At 40.1% G+C, this 18,151-nt stretch overlaps 2 protein-coding genes across 5 annotated transcripts in view; one reads left to right on the top strand and one right to left on the bottom strand.

The window, feature by feature from the left end:
• Position 1: 1 nt before the first annotated feature.
• ino80e (INO80 complex subunit E) lies at positions 2-14,031 on the top strand. Of its 2 annotated transcripts, XM_003228222.3 has the most exons (7): positions 2-202; positions 3,058-3,128; positions 3,971-4,023; positions 5,618-5,693; positions 7,782-7,896; positions 10,696-10,824; positions 13,683-14,031. In XM_003228222.3, exons 1-7 carry the CDS (start codon positions 113-115, stop codon positions 13,884-13,886), a joined length of 738 nt encoding a protein of 245 aa, XP_003228270.2. In that variant the 5' UTR covers positions 2-112; the 3' UTR covers positions 13,887-14,031. The 2 variants fall into 2 exon arrangements, with proteins under 2 accessions (XP_003228270.2, XP_008120012.1); XM_008121805.2 differs by lacking the exon at positions 10,696-10,824.
• The window catches only part of doc2a (double C2 domain alpha), a 69,485-nt gene continuing 65,265 nt past the window's right edge, over positions 13,932-18,151 (bottom strand). For all 3 annotated transcript variants that reach the window (XM_008121804.3, XM_008121803.2, XM_003228221.3), the window contains exon 11: positions 13,932-18,098. In XM_008121804.3, the coding sequence (XP_008120011.2) occupies positions 17,959-18,098 (140 nt within the window). In that variant the 3' untranslated portion in view covers positions 13,932-17,958. The remainder of the gene's footprint in view (positions 18,099-18,151) is intronic.

The raw sequence follows: 18,151 nt of genomic DNA, 5'->3' as shown, positions 1-18,151 counted from the left end.
CACTTCCTGTTTCCGCCCCGTTGTATGCCGGGAATCGTAGTCCTGCGTCCCCCTCTCCTCTCTGAGGCCTGCTGGGGAGTGTAGTCTGGCCTGAATCCTCTCCCCAGCAAGCATGAACGGGGCAGGGGAGCCGGAGCCCGGTGGAGGGGGCTACAAGCGGCGTTACCGGGCCCTGAAGCGGAGGCTCAAGTTCCTGATCTACGTAAGAGGAAGGAGGGGAGGGACGAGGAAGGCAGGCTTCAGGAGGAGAGCTAGGCCTCGGGGCGGTTTGGCTCCACTTGAGCTGCCAGCACTCCATGCTAAGGAGTTCTGGGAGTTGTAGTTTAGTAGAGAAGGATCCCTAGCAGGCATGGGCAAACTTAGGCCCTCCAGGTGTTTTGGACTTCAACTCCCACAATTCCTAACAGCCGGTAGGCTGTTAGGAATTGTGGGAGTTGAAGTCCAAAACACCTGGAGGGCCCAAGTTTGCCCAGGCCTGCTCTGTAGCCTGGCAAAATTACAACTCCCCCTCTTATAATTACTGCACTTTTATCATTATCTCACTTTACTGAGTATTAACGTTAAGGCCTTTAATTAATCCTCTCTATCTACATGTATATATAGATATGTATATATAGTTATATATGCAAGCGATGTTCCAGAAAAAGATGTTTAAATTGTATCTTTGCTGATTTTATTTGTTGTAAACAACTTATGAAAATTAAAAAAATAATAATAAAATAAAGGAAAGGGGAATAAGAGTAAAGTAAATAATATGAATGCTAGCCGTTTGGAGACCACCTCAAAACATTAAACATAAATTATTATTAAATATGCAATACTATTAAATATAAATCAGTGGTAAATACAAAATATTATAAAATATAAAATATTCAATATAAATGTAATATTAAATATAATAATAATATAACAATAATAATTAAAAAACTTTATTTATACCCCGCCACCATCTCCCCTTGGGGACTCACAACGTTACAAAAGTAACAGCGCAAATACATTAAACAATATACACAGTTTAAAACACAAGAAGATGATAAAACCAAAGTTAAAACAAAGGTTTATACAACAGTAATAATATCAAACAACAAATATACAATGTTATTAAATATGCAATATCATTATTAAATATAAAATATAATTATACAGTATTATTAAATATAAATAATTATTAAATGTAAATCCATAGTATTTGATATAAAATATTATTATTACATTTAAATAATTATTAGTAATATTAATTATTATTTTAAATTTAGTATTATTACAGCACAGCCCAACCCCCCCCCCCCCCCAAAAAAAAAAAAAAAAAGTATTCTCGGTGTTTAGACCTGTTCCTGAGCTTATTTGGAGCTCCAATTCAGAAAATGGCATTGGCTAGACCACATCAGCTCTAGTTTCTTTTATATGGTTATAATGGCTTTCTTCAGGTAAGCAGATGGTGACTGGTAGAATGGTATATGTTCTTTATCTTAAAAACTAGAACTGATGTGTGGAAACGGGCTATTTTTGGAATGTGCAGATCAAGCAACTCGAGGCAGGGTATAACAAAGTGAAAAACATATAACCATAAAATATATACAATAAATTATATTGATAAAAACACAAAATTTAAAAAACAATAGAATGTAAATCACAACTCAGGATTTTAAGTTGACTGAGTCAGCCTACAAGAAGAGAGGGGTCTTCAATTGCATTTTAAATTCAGACAGTTCAATTAGCTGTGGGATCTCTTCTGGCATATCATTCCACAGTCTTGGGACAGCCGATGAAAAGGTCTTCTTGGTGACAAGTCAGGTTCTGGTAGGCTGGAGTAGCCACCCCAGAGGACTTAAGTGTTTGGGGCAGATTGTATGGAAGAAGACAATCCTGTAGGTAACCTGGACCCAAATCATGTAGGGCTTTAAAGGTCAAAAAGAACACTTTGTACTTTGCCCACTGGCAGCCAGTGGAGTGATTTTAATATTCATGTAATATGCTCACTCCTTGATGTTTCTGTAACCAATCCGGCTGCCATGGTTTGTACCAAACTTGGTACAGTGGTAGCCCAATATACAGCATATTTCAGAAGTCCAACCATGAGGTTACCGGCACGTATTGCACCATCTTTAAATCCTCAGATTCTAAGAAGGGGCGTAGCTGGCATATCAGCCGAAGCTGATAATAAACACTCCTGACCATCACATCTACCTGGGCTGACATTTAGAGAGACGGATCCAAGTTGTGGACACAGTCTTTCAGGAGGAATGTAATCCCATCCATAACTGGCTGACACACCTCCAGCCTCAGATTAGGACCATTGATGGCAAGCACCTCTGTTTTGCCTAGATTCAGTTTGAGTTTGTTTTTCCTCATCCGGCCCATTATTTCCTTCAGGCATTCATTCAGAGGAGACACATGATCTTTAGCTAGAGTTTCCTTGGGGAGATAGGACGGAATACAAATAAAGTTTATTATTATTATGGCTGTCTTGAAAGGCATAAAGAAATATTTGGGACATTTCTAGCATGACTCTTCGTATTTCACCTTTCCCCTGTGGTATGGATAAAGTGACACAGACTGTGCCCATCTAGGAGTCTTAGTAGACCAAAGGCTGAATGTGAGGCCCCTTCTACACTGCCATATAAAATCCAGATTATCTGCTTTGAATTGGATTATGTGATAGTGTAGACTCATATAATCCAGATCAAAGCAGATAATCTGGATTATCTGATTTGATAATCTGGATTATATGGCATTGTATAAGGGGCCTGAGTCAACAGTGTGATTTGGCAGCTAAAAAAGCTAATGTGATTTTAGGTTGCATCAATAGAAATATTTATTGTCTAATAATAGTACTACTCTATTTTTCTTTGGTCAGATCTCACTTGGAGTAACAGTCTATGAAATGATTGATAATTCATTGCCCTAATGATTCTAAAGCTGCTCCCTAAGGCTGTCTCTTCATTCTGATTGCTAACCCCAAGGCCAGGATCAACTGGACAGAAAGTTAAAGAGGCATGACCCTTTTGACATAAGTACTTTCCTGACTCTTTTCATGCTGTGCTCTATACTTCTCAGGAGCAAGAATGTTTTCAAGAAGAACTGAGGAAAGCTCAGCGAAAACTCTTGAAAGTTTCGCGAGATAAAAGGTGAGCTAACAAGTTGGGGGAATTGATAGAAAGGATGTTAAAATGGGAGAGCTGTAGGTTTGGGAAGCTATAGGGCTAATATATGAAAATGAAGACAGCAGAGTGGGGTTCTCATTTTATTTCCATAAGGCCTTGGGTCCTTAACACTTGCATGATGGGGGAAATTCAACAGGTGAAAGTTCTCCTCTGGCAGAAAATGACATCTGCAAACCTGAGACTGAAATGTCACATTGAGAAGGGGGAAAGCTTGTTTTCTACTGCTCTAGAGACTAGGGCATGGAGCAATTGATTCAAGTTGCAAGAAAAGAGATTCCACCTAAACATAAGGAACATTTCCTGATGGTAAGATCTGATTGTGGGATATGAGGCTTCGGAGCATGATGGAGTCTCCTTCTCTGGAGGTTTTTAAACAGAGGCTTGATGATCATCCGTTGGGAGTGCTTTGATAGTATGTTTCTGCTTGGTAGGTGGCTGGACTGGATGGCCCTTGGGGTTTCTTCCAACTCTATAATTCTAAATACTTTGTTCCTTAAAGCCATAACTCACTAACTGGTAGGAGCTGGAATGAGGGTAGTATTAGATTTGGCAGAAAGGTTTAATTTCTGTCAAAGTCACTTAGTGTTCCTTAGTAGAATCTATTTTTTATAGCAGGACAAAGCAATAATATACAATAAGAAGTGATTTTAAAAAGAGGCTCACTGTGGGCGAAGTATCTCATTACTGAGTTACATTAATGGCACAAGCCCAGAGCAAGCCTGAAGCCTTGATTGTTTCCTGTCAGGAAAAATACTGGTTTTAAGTTGATGTCACTTCCTCGCCTTCTGCCCGTTTCCTCTTTCCAGTTTTCTACTTGATCGCCTTCTCCAGTATGAAAATGTGGATGAAGACTCCTCAGGTAAATTCAAAGCTCACAACTTCTTTCCAATTGGGCACTATGGGGCTGTGAGAATGGTCTCCATAGACTTGTAATATGGAAATCTGGCAACATTGAATTGACAACATGAAATGAAAATGTGCTAATAATGAAACTGATTCACAGTGCACAACATAGTGCTTCTATATTTATCTTGCCTTTATGGTTTTCCATTGTAAGATTTTTTTAAACTGAACATATGGCTTCATAGTAAATTGTGACTTGTAATTTGCTGTGATGCACAGGCACCATAGTGTGAAATATACACTTTTATATAACGTAAGTTAAATAAATTGTTCCAGGTTCTCGAGGAAGACATATTCATCCATATACTTATGCATAACTTCAATAAGTACTGAGTAATTAACATTTGTTTGCTTAGTAGAAAAGCAAGGAAATGAGTAATAGGTCAATAAAACATCTCCGCAGGATTGTAAGCAGATAAAACTAGGATCCTAGAAATATAGTTGCCTGTAAAATTGATCGGGTAAGTCATACTGTGAAATTGATTATAAATTAGCTGAAATTGATAACAGATATTTATATGTATTTATTCATATAGATTCTTTTATAATTAGTTCATTGTTCAGTAGTTTGAGTTTTGAGCTAGGAGTCTGAGAAAGTCTGATTTGAATCTCTTCCCAACAATGGGAAACCTTGTGCAAGTCAAACTCTCAGCCTTGGAGGAATGGCTGAATATATGTTGCCAAGAAAACCCTAGAATTAATTGTAGGCAGCTAACAACAAACCGAAATGAATCATTTTAAATGTTTCAGCTTCAGTGGTGCTTGGATTGAAGGTAATGAGCAGCATCATTAGTATGGCATTTGAGGAGAGTGATATTATCCTCTAAATTAAGGTCATGAGGTGCTAAGGTTTTAAGTCTGTAAATGCAAATGTTCCTTCGGATTTTAAGAAATGTTGAGTCAGAAGTAGCATTGCTGTTGGAAATGTTGACTTGTTTGGAAGGCTGTTCTCCTCACAATTAAAATGCCTTATGAGCTGTTCCACCTTTTTGTTGACGATTGCTATTTATGGCTCATGCAAAGATCAGCGGTAGTTTTTCTGACGTATAATATCTGATATATTGACATTCATTTCGACATACGGCATTGCCTGGCTCTTGTTGCTGCCTGTGTTCAAACGTCTCAACTGCTTCTAGGAGTACAACCATGTTTTAATATGACGTAGTTAAGGGTAGTGCTGCACTTTTAAGATTTTTGTTGTATACAGATATGAAAAGCCAACACTTGTGATTCAGAGTTTTCAGGTGCTCTTTTGATTCCAGTTCAGACTTAGGATTCATATGAATATTCAGACACATGATTCTTATAAATATCTGCTACAGATTTCTTTTTTAATTCATATATAGTAGGATCTCCCTCCATCCTTCCCTTTTTTGGGCCAAAAGGGGTCCCGAGTGGGAAAGTTTGAGAAGCCCTGCCCTGGATAACCATTGCCACGTGCTGTGTCAGAGCCTAACCTGCATATGGGATATTTTTCTCAAGAAAAATGCTTCTATTTAGCCACAAATAGTGCTGTCCTGCATTCACTAATTCCTATTTCTACATTTCAGACTCGGAAGCAACAGCCTCATCTGATAACAGTGATGGGGAGATCCCCAAGGGTGCAGAGCCACAGTCTTTAAAAAGGTGAGTGTCTCAGGCAGTGCGTATAGTAGTTTGAGTGTTGGACTATGATTCTGGAGATCATAGTTGTAATCTCTGATTAGCCACAAAAACCCACTGGCTGACTTTGGGTGAGTCATATTTTCAGCCTCAGAGGATGAACAAATTTTGCCAGGAAAGCCCCATGGTAGGGTTAGGTGTGCTGTAACTCAGCTCAGAGGGGAAGGGAATGGAGATGTGCTCACAGGTGGAGTGTTGTCTCCTATCCCTTCTCCTTGTCGGATGATCTCCAACACTTCTCCCTTTCCCTTTGATAAGTAGCAACAGCAGCAAGAGTCCCTCCTGACATGACAGCTAGGCATCACCCGCCTTGGACCACTGCTGCCACCATGTATCTGAACTGAACTAATAGATCCCAGAGGCACTGTTTTATAATACAAAAGCAGTTTATTAAAAAGAAGTTCAACATATAATTAAAGATTATATATTTAACACATCTTAAAGGAGCAGACACTGGAACACCAGGTCTGCTATGTGCCTCTTGATTCAGTCATGCAGTCGAAAACAATGGGGACAGATTTGGGGTCTTTTTATTTTTGATCAAAGGAGTTATCTTCACATCAAGCACACATCAGCTAAGCCGCTTTGGTCAGGAGTCAAGAGAAACTGTTTATAGATTCCTTTTACTGAATGTTTCAATTTGATGCAATAAGATAACAATGGTTCTCACAGGAAAAGTTGCAACCAAATTTCAAATAGCAGACAATGAACAAAGTTATGTGAGCTATAGTTGCAGTCTGGAAAATACTATTTTGCTCTTGAGTGGTTACATTTTATAGCTAGCAGGAGGCTGAGAACTGCTAGCATCTTGTGGACATGTTAACCCAAACCTCAGTTTTCTATTTGGAAAAACTTGACTGAGAAGGCAGGCTGTGGGGAGGATTACTGAACCAAGATGGATGCAGACTGGTTCATTTCGTAAGATAGGATTGTACTCTAAATCTAAATCCACTTTACTAACTCTTTCCAAATATTGTTACAATCCTAGCTGAACCTGTTCTGAGCCCAGCGAAGACCCTATCTCACCCACTTTTTTTTCGTGTCAGGAGTGACTTGAGAAACTGCTAGTCGCTTCTGGTGTGAGAGAATTGGCAGTCTGCAAGAACGTTGCCCAGGGGACGCCCGGATGTTTTGATGTTTTTATCATCCTTGTGGGAGGCTTCTCTCATGTCCCCGCATGGAGCTGATAGAGGGAGCTCATCCGCGCTCTCCCCGGGTGGGATTCGAACCTGGCAGCTTTCAGATCAGCAACCCAACCTTCACAAGGCTTTAATCCACTACACCATCGGGGGCTCCATCTCACCCATTGACTAACTATGAGAAACCCATCTCTCTCTTTTTACCCCCCCCCCCCCCCCACATATCCTGTTCAAACTCCCAATCAATTGTCAGTGATTTCCAGCATTTAATACTCTTCCTCCTTCCCCATGGATCCCTTTCCACATTTATTGTACATCACATCCATAACCATGCTTTACCTTAATTTTCTAATATGTTTAATCCAAGTCCAGAACATCACAGCTTCCACATGCTAAGCTATCTGTGTATTTTGAGTTAACCCCGAAACAGGGCACAATTCTGTCTTTGGCCTGTCTTTCCTGACCATAATGGTTAAGAGGCATAAAGGAACTTCCACTATTTTTCTGATATGTCAGGGGTGCCTGGCTTTACAGACAGTGTTGCAGATTAGCTGAGTTCCCTCGGGGAGATAGGGCAGAATACAAATAAAGTTTTATTATTATTATTAAGTTTTTATAATAGCTCCTGCCTTTCTTTATTGACTGTCTTAGACCAGTGGGAGTTGCAGTCCAGCAAGGATTGGAGGTCTATATATTCGTCATTGACTGCTGGCTTGGCAGAACCGTTTCATATGTGTATCAAAGAGCAATTTGTCTTAGAAGTACAAAAGGTTGCTTCTCATGCCTTTATCTAAACTGATCCATCCGGTTTTGTTAGTACTGTGGGTTCACCGAGACAGGGGGTCCCACTACTTATTGTGGTTGTCATTGTTGGAGAAATTTTCATCCACGGTATTCCTCTTTCTGTCCACAGGAAGCGAAGTCCTCAGTTGGGTACTGCCTCTTCACCGTCTTCAGGGCTTTCCCTCCAGCCGACCTCAGGCTTTGGGCTCCCAGCCTCAGGGACACCTTCTCCCTACTTGACTTCTGTGAGTAACTCCACCTCCTTAGTGATGATAAATAGAGTTTGAACAGGTTACTTGTGGATGATAGCTCTTTAAATCCTTCAGCCAGCCTAGATTTGCTGGATGGCAAATTTTGGAAGTTAAATATGTGAAAGAGCAACTTTCCTGAGCTCTGTTAGTAGGGCAGTTTAAAATAGACATCCCAAATCAAACATTGTGTCTCCTGTTGCCAGCTATCTCTCTTCCAGAGAAGAAGGTTTTTGCTGGTTTTTTGTTGTTATTTTGCTAACCAGAAATTCAAACATGGCAGTCAGAGCGATGAGGCAAGTATTGCCAGGAATCAGAAAAACACTGCAGGCAACATCATCATCTTTGGCTTTCCTCAACCACAATGCTATGTTTGAAACAAAGGTGTTGATCATGTGCTGTTCATCATGATGGTGTGGGTATTTGCAAATAATTTTGTTATGATTAGCAGTCACATTCAAACATTCAAAGAGGCCTCAGCAGTGTCTTTGACAGGACTTCAGATGAAATAATAACTTAAACAGCTTGGGCAATTGCTGCATTTCCACCTATCTGATAGATCTGTCAGTGTAGGGTTTGTAAAAGCTACCTGTGTTTGGACTATACTTGTCCACTTGTCTGACAAATTCCACTTGTCAGTTAGCCCCATTGCCATGCTAACTGGAAAATTCTGGGAGCTACAGTAAAAAAAGAATAAAATTTCCCTATCTGCTGTTATGGAGACATGGGTGCCTTTTCCCTCATTCAAAATAGTGGTCTTAAGTTCTAGAACAGCATTGACATTGGTTATCTGCATCTTCTCCCCATCCTCCTTCCCTTTAGCCTCTTTTCCATATCATCTCCATTTCGCCTTATTGTTTTCCATCACAACGTTTGGTTGTAATGTACATACATATGAAGTAAAATTAATTACACAAACATAAATTAGATTTTATAATATATATCAAACTGTGGCCAATTAACTTCTTTCATATAGACAATACTTGAAGGATGATGATAATATACAGGCATAAGTAACACAAAGCATCAAACTGAGTCTCTTCAGAGATCAGAAGGTATTTTTACTTATACCTGGATATTAGCATTTCAATTGAAATGTTGCCTATATGAAAGATGTTAGTTGGCTGCATTTCTCTATGTATTCCAAAATCCAATTTATGCTTGTGTATTAATTTTATTTTATACACACACACATACTGCATACATTATAGTTTACGACCTCTGTGTCTGCGAGGGATATATTCCTGAACTTACTGTGGAAACAGGAAACTCTATTGAAATAAATGGCTTCTGCTGGAAGCTACCATAAAATCATATTGGATTTCCTAGAAGAGGTATCATCTTTAGAAATTCACCAGTATGATTCTGTGGTAGGTTTTGGCAGAACTCCATCATAGAACTATCTGGAAGATCTAGAAAATTCCTACAGAGAACAGGTAGATAAAGCCACAGATAGTGCTCCTGTCGATACAGAATTTAGTCTGTAGTTACATTGATATAGTTGCTCAGCTAAGTGCAGAGAACATTCTGGACAAGGACCATTACCTTGAAAGCCCGAGCTTCTGTTGAAAAGCAGTTGAGCAAAGCAATCAGAGAGCTGGAGCATCTCAGCTGTCAAGAAACATAAAAATTTCAGACATTTTAATTTAGAGGGGAAAGAGACCACAGAATACACAATGGCAGTTTATTAAATTATGCATGGGATGGAGAAAATACAGGGAAATTGCGTATGTGTTTTTCCCCTTGGCTACTGCATAATGAAAGAACTTGGGGAGGTCACCTGATGAAATTGATCCCAGGAAGTGGAAAAGAAAGAGCTATTCTACAAAAGGTGTAATTGGGTATGTGATTTGTTGCTGTATGTAATGGCTGTGAATTTAGATGGTTTTGAAGGAGGATTGATCAGATTAACAGAGAATTCCAAATTTTATTAGCCAAAGCTTGGTGAAATAGTTTTTTAGATCTACCATTCCCAGAACTTCACTATTGGTTTACTGATGGAGGAATTTCTTCACTTCTGGTTCAAAAAATTTGCTTTTCCTAACTTTGCTGTCAGCTGTTATCAGTACATGAAGCTCTCAGGTTCAGGAGCACTATGCCGGTAAAGACCATTTGTGAAGACAACGTTGGGCAGGAGGACTCTTGCTTTCTTGGCCTTTTTATGGACTTCCCAGAAGCATCAAATTGGTCATTGTAGGAAAACAGGGCATTGGATTAAAATAGGTGTGAGAATCATGTGTCAGTTCATTGGATCAGATGTACTATGGTTATATCTACACTGTAGGTTTAATGCATTTTGACGCTGCTTTAACTGCCATGGTTCAATTCTATGGAAACCAGGGAGTTGTAGTTTTACATGGTATTTATCCTTCTCTGCCAGAGACTACTGGAGCCTTGCTAAACTATCACTCCCTTGATTCCATAGCATTGAGCCAGGGCAGTTAAAATGGTGTCAAGCTGTAGGTTCACGCTATGAGTCAACAGGGATGTTCTTGGGACCGTATCAATCTCAGCAGCCTCAAAGGCATGTTATATGGCAATTCCCATCATGGCTATGCTGGTTTGTGATTATGGGTATTGTAATTTCACATAACTGGAGGGTGCCATATTGGGGAGTGGTGCGGAAGGTAACTACCTGATTAAGATGACAGAAGTACCAAATATATTTATATGTGTAGCAGTTTCTTCAATTTTTACAATTCTGCCCCACCCTTTTCTGGGGCTTGCATGCTCATCATTCATACTTTGATTTCTTCTTCCATCTTTTCCTTCCCACCATCCCTCTCCTCAAACCAGCTGGCCTCACCCCCTTATGCTCCCTTTCCCTCTGACTACCTGGCTCTAGGGCCTGAGCCTGGCCCTCCCCAACCTGAAGCCAACGCCACTCGTTCCTCCCGGCGGCCCCCACGGCCCCGCAAGCTCAAGGTACCAGCAGAAGGATGTGTCTGTGTTTGTGTATCTGTATGTGTGTGTGAGAGAGATATCTGTCTGCATTTCAGAAAATACAATTAAAGTATCTTGACATCTGGACTATATAGTATAGAATTTAGTTTGTGAGTGCAGTTCAACTGTCATGCTTTGCTATAGTTTGATGGGAGAAGAAGAACATATAAATTGGAATGTAGACCTTTCTATAAATACAGTAGAGTCTCACACTTGCTTATCCAACGTTCTGGATTATCCAACGCATTTCTATAGTCAATGTTTTCAATATATCATGATATTTTGGTGCTAAATTCATAAATCCAGTAATTACTACATAGCATTACTGTGTATTGAACTATTTTTTCTGCCAGATTTGTTGTATAACATGATGTTTTGGTGCTTAATTTGTAAAATCATAACCTAATTTGATGTTTAATAGGCTTCTCCTTAATCTCTCCTTATTATCCAACATATTCGCTTATCCAACATTCTGCCGGCCCGTTTATGTTGGATAAGTGAGACTCTACTGTATGTGATAAATTATGTAGCATTGATGGTAAGACTTGCTGTGCCCATCTCTGTGCCCATTGATCTCATTGAACATGGACCACATAGAACATCCTGTGCCAAACTGCAGCCAGTCAGACATATTGGACTGTGACTCCCATTATCTCCAATTGTTGGAGGTGATGGTGGTCATAGTCCAATGCATCTGAAAGGTGTTTAGATGGGCAAAATAGGATAGAATATGTAATCCTCAAGCTTGCTTCTATATCTGTATATAAACAAATAATATGCATACTAGTATTCCATTTAGACAGATAGTTTTGGTTGAAAATGCATCTATTTTATGTTCTGGCAAAAATACCCTAAAAGCACCAGATCCTATCTGATGTTGGAAACTAAGTAGGACCAGCCCTGGTTAGTACTCGGATGGGAGATTACCAACAAATATCAGATTTTGTAGGTGATGCTTCAGATGAAAGAAAGGCAAAACCACCTCTACATAGTAAGTCTAAGCAAACCCTGTGAAATTCATGGGGTTGCCATAAATCACCTGGCAACTTGAAAACACATGCACATGGGTAGTTCTTTCTATACTGCTGCTGGTGGGTTTTCTCCTTGGCCACTATGCAAGCAGTCTGTTGAATTAGATAAGCTTTTGGTCTGATCCAGTGTGACTGTACTTGTGCTCTTAAGATTCTGCGTCCATTTAAATTGCAATCTCTATGCTATCATGACTTCTGCCTCAGGAACCCTGAAAGTGTTTCATGTTTGAGTTCCTTTCAGTGAGTATTCTATGGGGGAATCCTACTTTTTATTCCTGAATGTGATAGTTTTTTAAATTATTCTGGGGGATTGAATGACTCCAAATACTGAGCTGTCATTTTTAACCCACAAAAGAAGATGTAGAGGTGTTTGAGACAAAAAAAAAAGATGTTAGGTGCTCCTGAATGGGGCTAATGCTATGCATGATGCTGCAGTTCCTCTTGTACAATTTTGGAAGTCTCACTTATCCTGATTTACTATCTGTTTCCGCCCCTACTGAGATAAAAATGGGATGTTTCACTGCTGAAACTGTGGAAAATTTTAGATAAGAAATCAATAATTTTGATGGGTGAAAATATCTACAGCGCTACTCTATAAGCAGAAAGACTATTCCTTATTTGTACTACAGCTCACATAATCCACCAGACAGCAAGATTGCTGGCAATGAATATTTATTGTATGAGGAAGTAAACTTCAGAGGTGCAAGTTTGACCTTTGTGGATTTGATTAAAATGTTCTCTCTGAGAATCTGTAAGTCCCCTAGTGCAATTCTATGTTCGGGTTCCAGCAGAAGTTGGCCATAATGTAGTGCTGGAGGACCTAGAAATTCTTAAAGAGGTGTCCTCTTAGATTAAAAAATGTTTTTATTCATGGTTTTCACTTACTAACTAAGTACTGTACCTCTAACCCTGACAAATGTGGAGGAATAACTGTATTACTCTCAAGAAATGATGTTCTTTCATTTTGGGGAGATCTTAAGAAGATGTCATATTTCACTTTGAAATAGTCACATCTTTTGCTGGAAAAAGGGGTTTGCATGACTGGTACATGAAGAAAAATATCTCTTTTCATTATCAGAAAGAAATTCTTTGCAGGTCAGTGTATGCCTGGAAGACAAAGTGCATACATTCTAGCTAGGTTGGCAAGAATCCAGGCTTCCCACATCACATGACTTACTGTACCAATGACAGCTTCATAGAATCATAGAATAAGAGTTGGAAGAGACCATGTGGGCCATCCAGCCCAACCCCCTGCCATGTAGGAAAAGCACAATCAAAGGAGCCCCAACAGATGGCCATCCAGCCTCTGTTTAAAAGCCTGTGCGCTTGCTCCCCTTGCAACTATGGCTTTTCACAGGGACGAGTCTGGAAGCTGGTGTTGTCACTGTCTTTAATTTTTTGGACTCAACCCAGTGATGAGCGTGACAACACCAGTTTTGGGACTCACTCAGTGAAGAGCCATAGCTGCAAGGGGAGCAGGTGCACAAGTGAAGCAGTCATTGGTACAGAAAGACATAGGAAAGCCTGGATTCTTCCCATCCCAGCTAGACTGTATACAGTTTATCTGCAAGCCATACATTGGTATGGCTTGCAAGGCGTGACAATTGCATGAGGAAAGGAAAGGAAAACCCAATTTTGGGACCTGAAAGAGGTGGTGTGACTATTATGTGATGGAATAGGGTACTTTGCTTCTTCACAAGTGGAGCGCAGGGACTGTGATCAGGGGAGGTGTGGGCCCAAGAAAGCCAAGAATTGTGGGGCTCCGTGTCCCACCCATGTTCTTTTTTTGTCCTTTCTTCCCACCTGCAGCTCCCAATGCCTCCCACCTCCCATTCGGACTGTTCGCCAGTTGTTGTGGGCTTACCCTTCCCTTCACCCCGAGGGACCCCTAAACTCCCGCCGCCCACCATCCACAACACGGTGCCCCTTCAGATGTTCAGCGACACAGGGGAGGGGAGCGGCGAAGACCCCCTCGATGGTGATGATGAATTGGTAATCGACATTCCCGAGTGATGGTGCAAAGCAGAGTACTTTGCTCAAAGGACCTAGGCTTCTCCGTAGTGTGTGAAGGGGATTGCATCCCCACCGTTTTATTTTTTTGTTTTGTTTACAGACTCCAAAAATCATGCAAATCAATAAATGGGATCTCTTTTTTGTATATATGTATATATAAAAAATTCCGGTTGCAATTTCTATACTCCCCACTTCCCCTTCAAACCCCAACCCTATATCTTCCCTCTACATGTAAACCCTGTAAGCCCTTAGAAGAATTTGCATCAGAGTGAGGCAAGAGGTTTTCCCACTCTTTTCTGTCTTTTACTAATGAAGAGAAATTCATCTGAGAACAGTACGTCCGTTCACAAGGTGGGCTGAATTTCTCCATTTTTGTCTTTTTCTAACTAAAGAAGGGGAAAAAATCCTTTAAAAGGGAAGGAACTCTGAAAAAGTGCTTAAAATCTCCTGAGCCGGAAAAAGGGGGGCAAACCTCTTTAAAAAGCAGGAAAGAGTTTTTCTCTGCTTGTGTAAACATTTGAAGACTTAAGTGCTTCCAAAAAATATCTGGTGGAGAAGATTATCCATCAGACTCTAGATGGGGATACTTTTTATATAAAATAGTAATATCCCCAAACTTTTACATTGTATGTATTTTACTAAACTGTTCCTAGTAGGCACCAAATCTTGCTACTTACTGCAGTATTTTTATTGTTTGAGGAGTATTTTTGCTACAGATGTTTGTAAGTGGTGACGGGATACCTACCAAGAAACCATGTTGGCCGGAAACATAGTTTTTAGAAACTGGAAAAGCATGTTATGTTTTTGTATTTGGGTGACAGTAGATTTAAGAGAAATGAAAATCTATATGATTGCTTATAAGCATAGAAGGCAGACTCTGCCTCTCTTTAAAAATTGATTCATATCTTATATATTAATGTTTTTTTTCACTTTGGTACTGCATTTTGCTTACTGAAATAATGAGGAAAAATAGGTGCCTCTATGGAGATAGACGAAGATGTTTCGGTACCTGAGGCAGAAGATTCAAATGATGCCTGTTTGCCACATAGTGTTAAATAATAATAATAACAACAACAACAACAACAATAATAAGCTAAATGCATGATAGCTACTGCCTTGAATGGTACCACCAGTACCCTTCAAACTGGCTAATTCTAGGCCTGTAAACACAAGATGGATGACCATTGCTGATCCTGCTTTCCTGACTGATGCCCAGAAGTTGCAATATTTGTCAGGTTCATCTCAGAAATAAGGCGTTGCTAAAGGCACAATTGCAAACCATTCCAGTAAGGAAGGGAAATGGGAGAAACATACAAAAGTCATTGTGAGGCAGCATCAAAGAATTAGAAGCAAAAAGGAATGAGTACAATATTATAAAGGTATGTTTGAAATAATGACAAATTATTTTCCCAGGCTTGTGGGAATAATTTCAGGAAATCTGTAACTTAGAATGCGCTAAGGCTGTCTTTTAAGAGCAAGGAAAATAGATTTTGGAATATGTTTGAAGGCCGAGAATACTAAAGAATATAATAGGCCTGCTGCTTAGTATGGATGGTAAAGTGTTCAATCGGTTTTAAAAACAATGCAGAACTGCTCAAAACATGTTTTATCTTCACCTTCTCACCAAAAGGATTGCATAAAACCTTGGAATAACGATATTAATTCTAAAGAAGTCAGGATTGTAGTTTGAGATTGGTAAAGAATCGCTTCAGAAATAAGCACCTTAAATGAGTTTGGCTCTCCAATGTCAGAGGAAATGCATTCTATAGAAATTCCCTTGTGCTTTCGCAATGTATGCCTATATAAATGTATTAAATCCCCAGACAATGACTGGAGTACCACACATCTGGAGATAAGTAAACAACTGACTGTTTACATTAGAAGTGGAAGATCTAGGACACTACAGGCTGCTCATAGTGATCAGTCAGAAAAAAGAAACAAAAAAAGGCAGGAAGATGCTTACAACCTGACAGTGGTACAGTGTTAAGTAGAATCAGGAGATTAAATAAGATTTATTCTTGACGGGCTTAAACTCTTAAAAGAAAACTATTGGGTTATGAGCTTCTCAAATTGTGGGAATGATGGGGATGCAATTTATCTTGATTTCAGCCAAAACACCTGACAGTCCCCATGAAAGTTTGATCAGCCAAGTTCTGTAGTTAAGTGAGGCCTAGAGGATGATATTGGCAGTTGTATTTGAAAACTGTTAGCAGAGGTTCCCCCACTATTCCTTATTAAACTGGATGGGGATTTTGAGAGAGGAAATAAAAGTCCTACGGTAAAGCAGCAAAAAGCGGATTTGCAGGCTGAGGAATAGCTGGGTTGGCAGCAGTAGGTGTAAAAAGGATCTTGGGACTGTAGTCAGTTCAAAGCCAAGTCAGCAGTGCAATATAGCTGTGATAAAACCTAATGTGATTTTGGCTGCTTTAATAGAATTATTGTCCCAAGTTATAAAGTGTAATAGTTCCATTTCTTTGTGTGCCAGCGCAACCTCATTCAGAACCCTGTGCCCTGTTCTGACTGTCACAATTAAAGAAAGAAATAGATAAATTGGGATGGGTACAATGAAGGGCAAAAGATATGGACCGTAAGTCCTATGAGGAAGAAGTGAAGGAATGGTTTTGCTCAGAAAAGAAAAGACTAGGGGCAGGGAAGGTCACGATTGCGTACTCGGAAAACCCAAACGGCTTTCAGAAAGAAGAAGGAAATACTCTGTAGCCAGAGGACACAACTTGATCTAATGAGGTTAAGTTATAGGAGGATAGAGTTAAGTTGAGCATAATGAGAACATTCTTGATGGAAAGAGCAGTTTAGCAACTGAGCCAATTATTGAGACTTGTAGCTGTTCTCCCCCATAACTGGAGATCTCCAAGCACAGGTGAAGTGACCACTCATTCAGGATAGCTTAGGTCTAGGTCCCTGAAGTAGACAGTTTAGACTTAAATGGCCAATGAGAACACTTCTATAGAATGCTGTGGCTAACCTACCTTGAACTTCCAAGAAACTATGCAAATATGAAAACATATCTGGCACAAGGCCCTGGCATAGGGGCCAAAAGCTGCTGGTCTGCCTCCTCAATAAGTTTGAGAAGCATTGGTCTACACGGCCCCTTCCCACTCTACAGTTCCATGAAATTCCTCTGCATCAAGAAGAAATGTAAACTGGGCCTTACGTGTTTTTTTAAAATCTGGAAGTAGTCAGCATTTCTGAAAGAGACGAAAGGAAAGCCAGAGGTGGCTCATTAAGGGCACAGTATTTTCGTCTCGCTCTGTATGCAGGAGGGAGACTGCGGAGGGTCTCTGTCTGTCCTTAAACGTCAGTGGTTATGAGCAGCCAAGCTAATATGCCTCTTAACAAGCTGAGTTACGAGGAAGAAATGTGCCAGATGGAAGCCCCTTTAATCTACCCAGGAAGCCAAGAGAGTGTGGACACTCTTTTTAATGGTTCAGAAGTGCAAATTGCATATGTCACTCTAGGTTACAAAGAGCAGGGGAAGATGTTGGTATGGAAACAAGGAGAAAAGAACTTTTGGACCTTGGGAAAAATATGTTAAAGAATGTGGGTTTTAAAGTGCATTTCAATTCTTTCGTTTGCCTGTTTTAAAAACCCATGCTGTAGTTTGTCTGCCAGAAGCTGTTTTGTCTTTTTCTTTTAATTCAAAAGGTTGATATCAAAAGCTGTATTTCATATCCATGGGCAATTTGGGAAAAAAAGATTTTCTGGGAGTTTGGGGAAAAATAGCTGGGTGTTGTAAACTTTCATTGGTTTGAATTTTGACTTTTTAAGAAGTGGCACAGTCTCTCTTATTAGCCTCTTCTTTTTCCTCTATTGCTCTCCCCATGTATAATCCCCCCCCCCCTCAAACCTCATAATTCCTCATTGCCTTAGCACAGCAGACCCAAAGAGGGGACAGCCCTTCCCTAGAGCATAATATAAATGGACACCAACAACAAGTAATTTTGAAAACGTGCAAACGTCCTCGTGCAAAGGAGGGGCCCTTGGTGCTGTGCCCCTCCTCCTTGTTTTTTGTTTTTTGGCAGGCAGGATGGGAAGATGCAGTTCTTTAGGCTTCTCAAGGGCCAAAAGCAGAGGATTCTGGGAGCTCGTTGGTGAGTGTGTGCCAATGCTCGAGGCGGCAGTCGGGGGTCTGAAGGCATGAGAGCCAATGCTGTCGGCATTCTCCTGTGGCCCCTAGACCAAGGGTCACCCCACCTGCAATGGAAAGGTAAAAAGGTTTTTAGGTTTCCAGACATCTGTTCAGCTGC

Source organism: Anolis carolinensis, chromosome 6, assembly GCF_035594765.1.
Source record: "Anolis carolinensis isolate JA03-04 chromosome 6, rAnoCar3.1.pri, whole genome shotgun sequence".
Lineage (NCBI taxonomy): Eukaryota > Metazoa > Chordata > Lepidosauria > Squamata > Dactyloidae > Anolis > Anolis carolinensis.
This window is presented reverse-complemented; position numbering and strand designations above follow the sequence as displayed.

What these genes read in the sequence shown, in the direction of transcription:
- ino80e (XM_003228222.3), top strand. Translation starts at nt 113, where the DNA reads ATGAACGGGGCAGGGGAGCCGGAGCCCGGTGGAGGGGGCTACAAGCGG. An exon ending in TGTGGATGAAGACTCCTCAG is followed by an intron (nt 4,024 to 5,617) that starts GTAAATTCAAAG and finishes TCTACATTTCAG; the next exon opens with ACTCGGAAGCAACAGCCTCA. An exon ending in GAGCCACAGTCTTTAAAAAG is followed by an intron (nt 5,694 to 7,781) that starts GTGAGTGTCTCA and finishes TTCTGTCCACAG; the next exon opens with GAAGCGAAGTCCTCAGTTGG.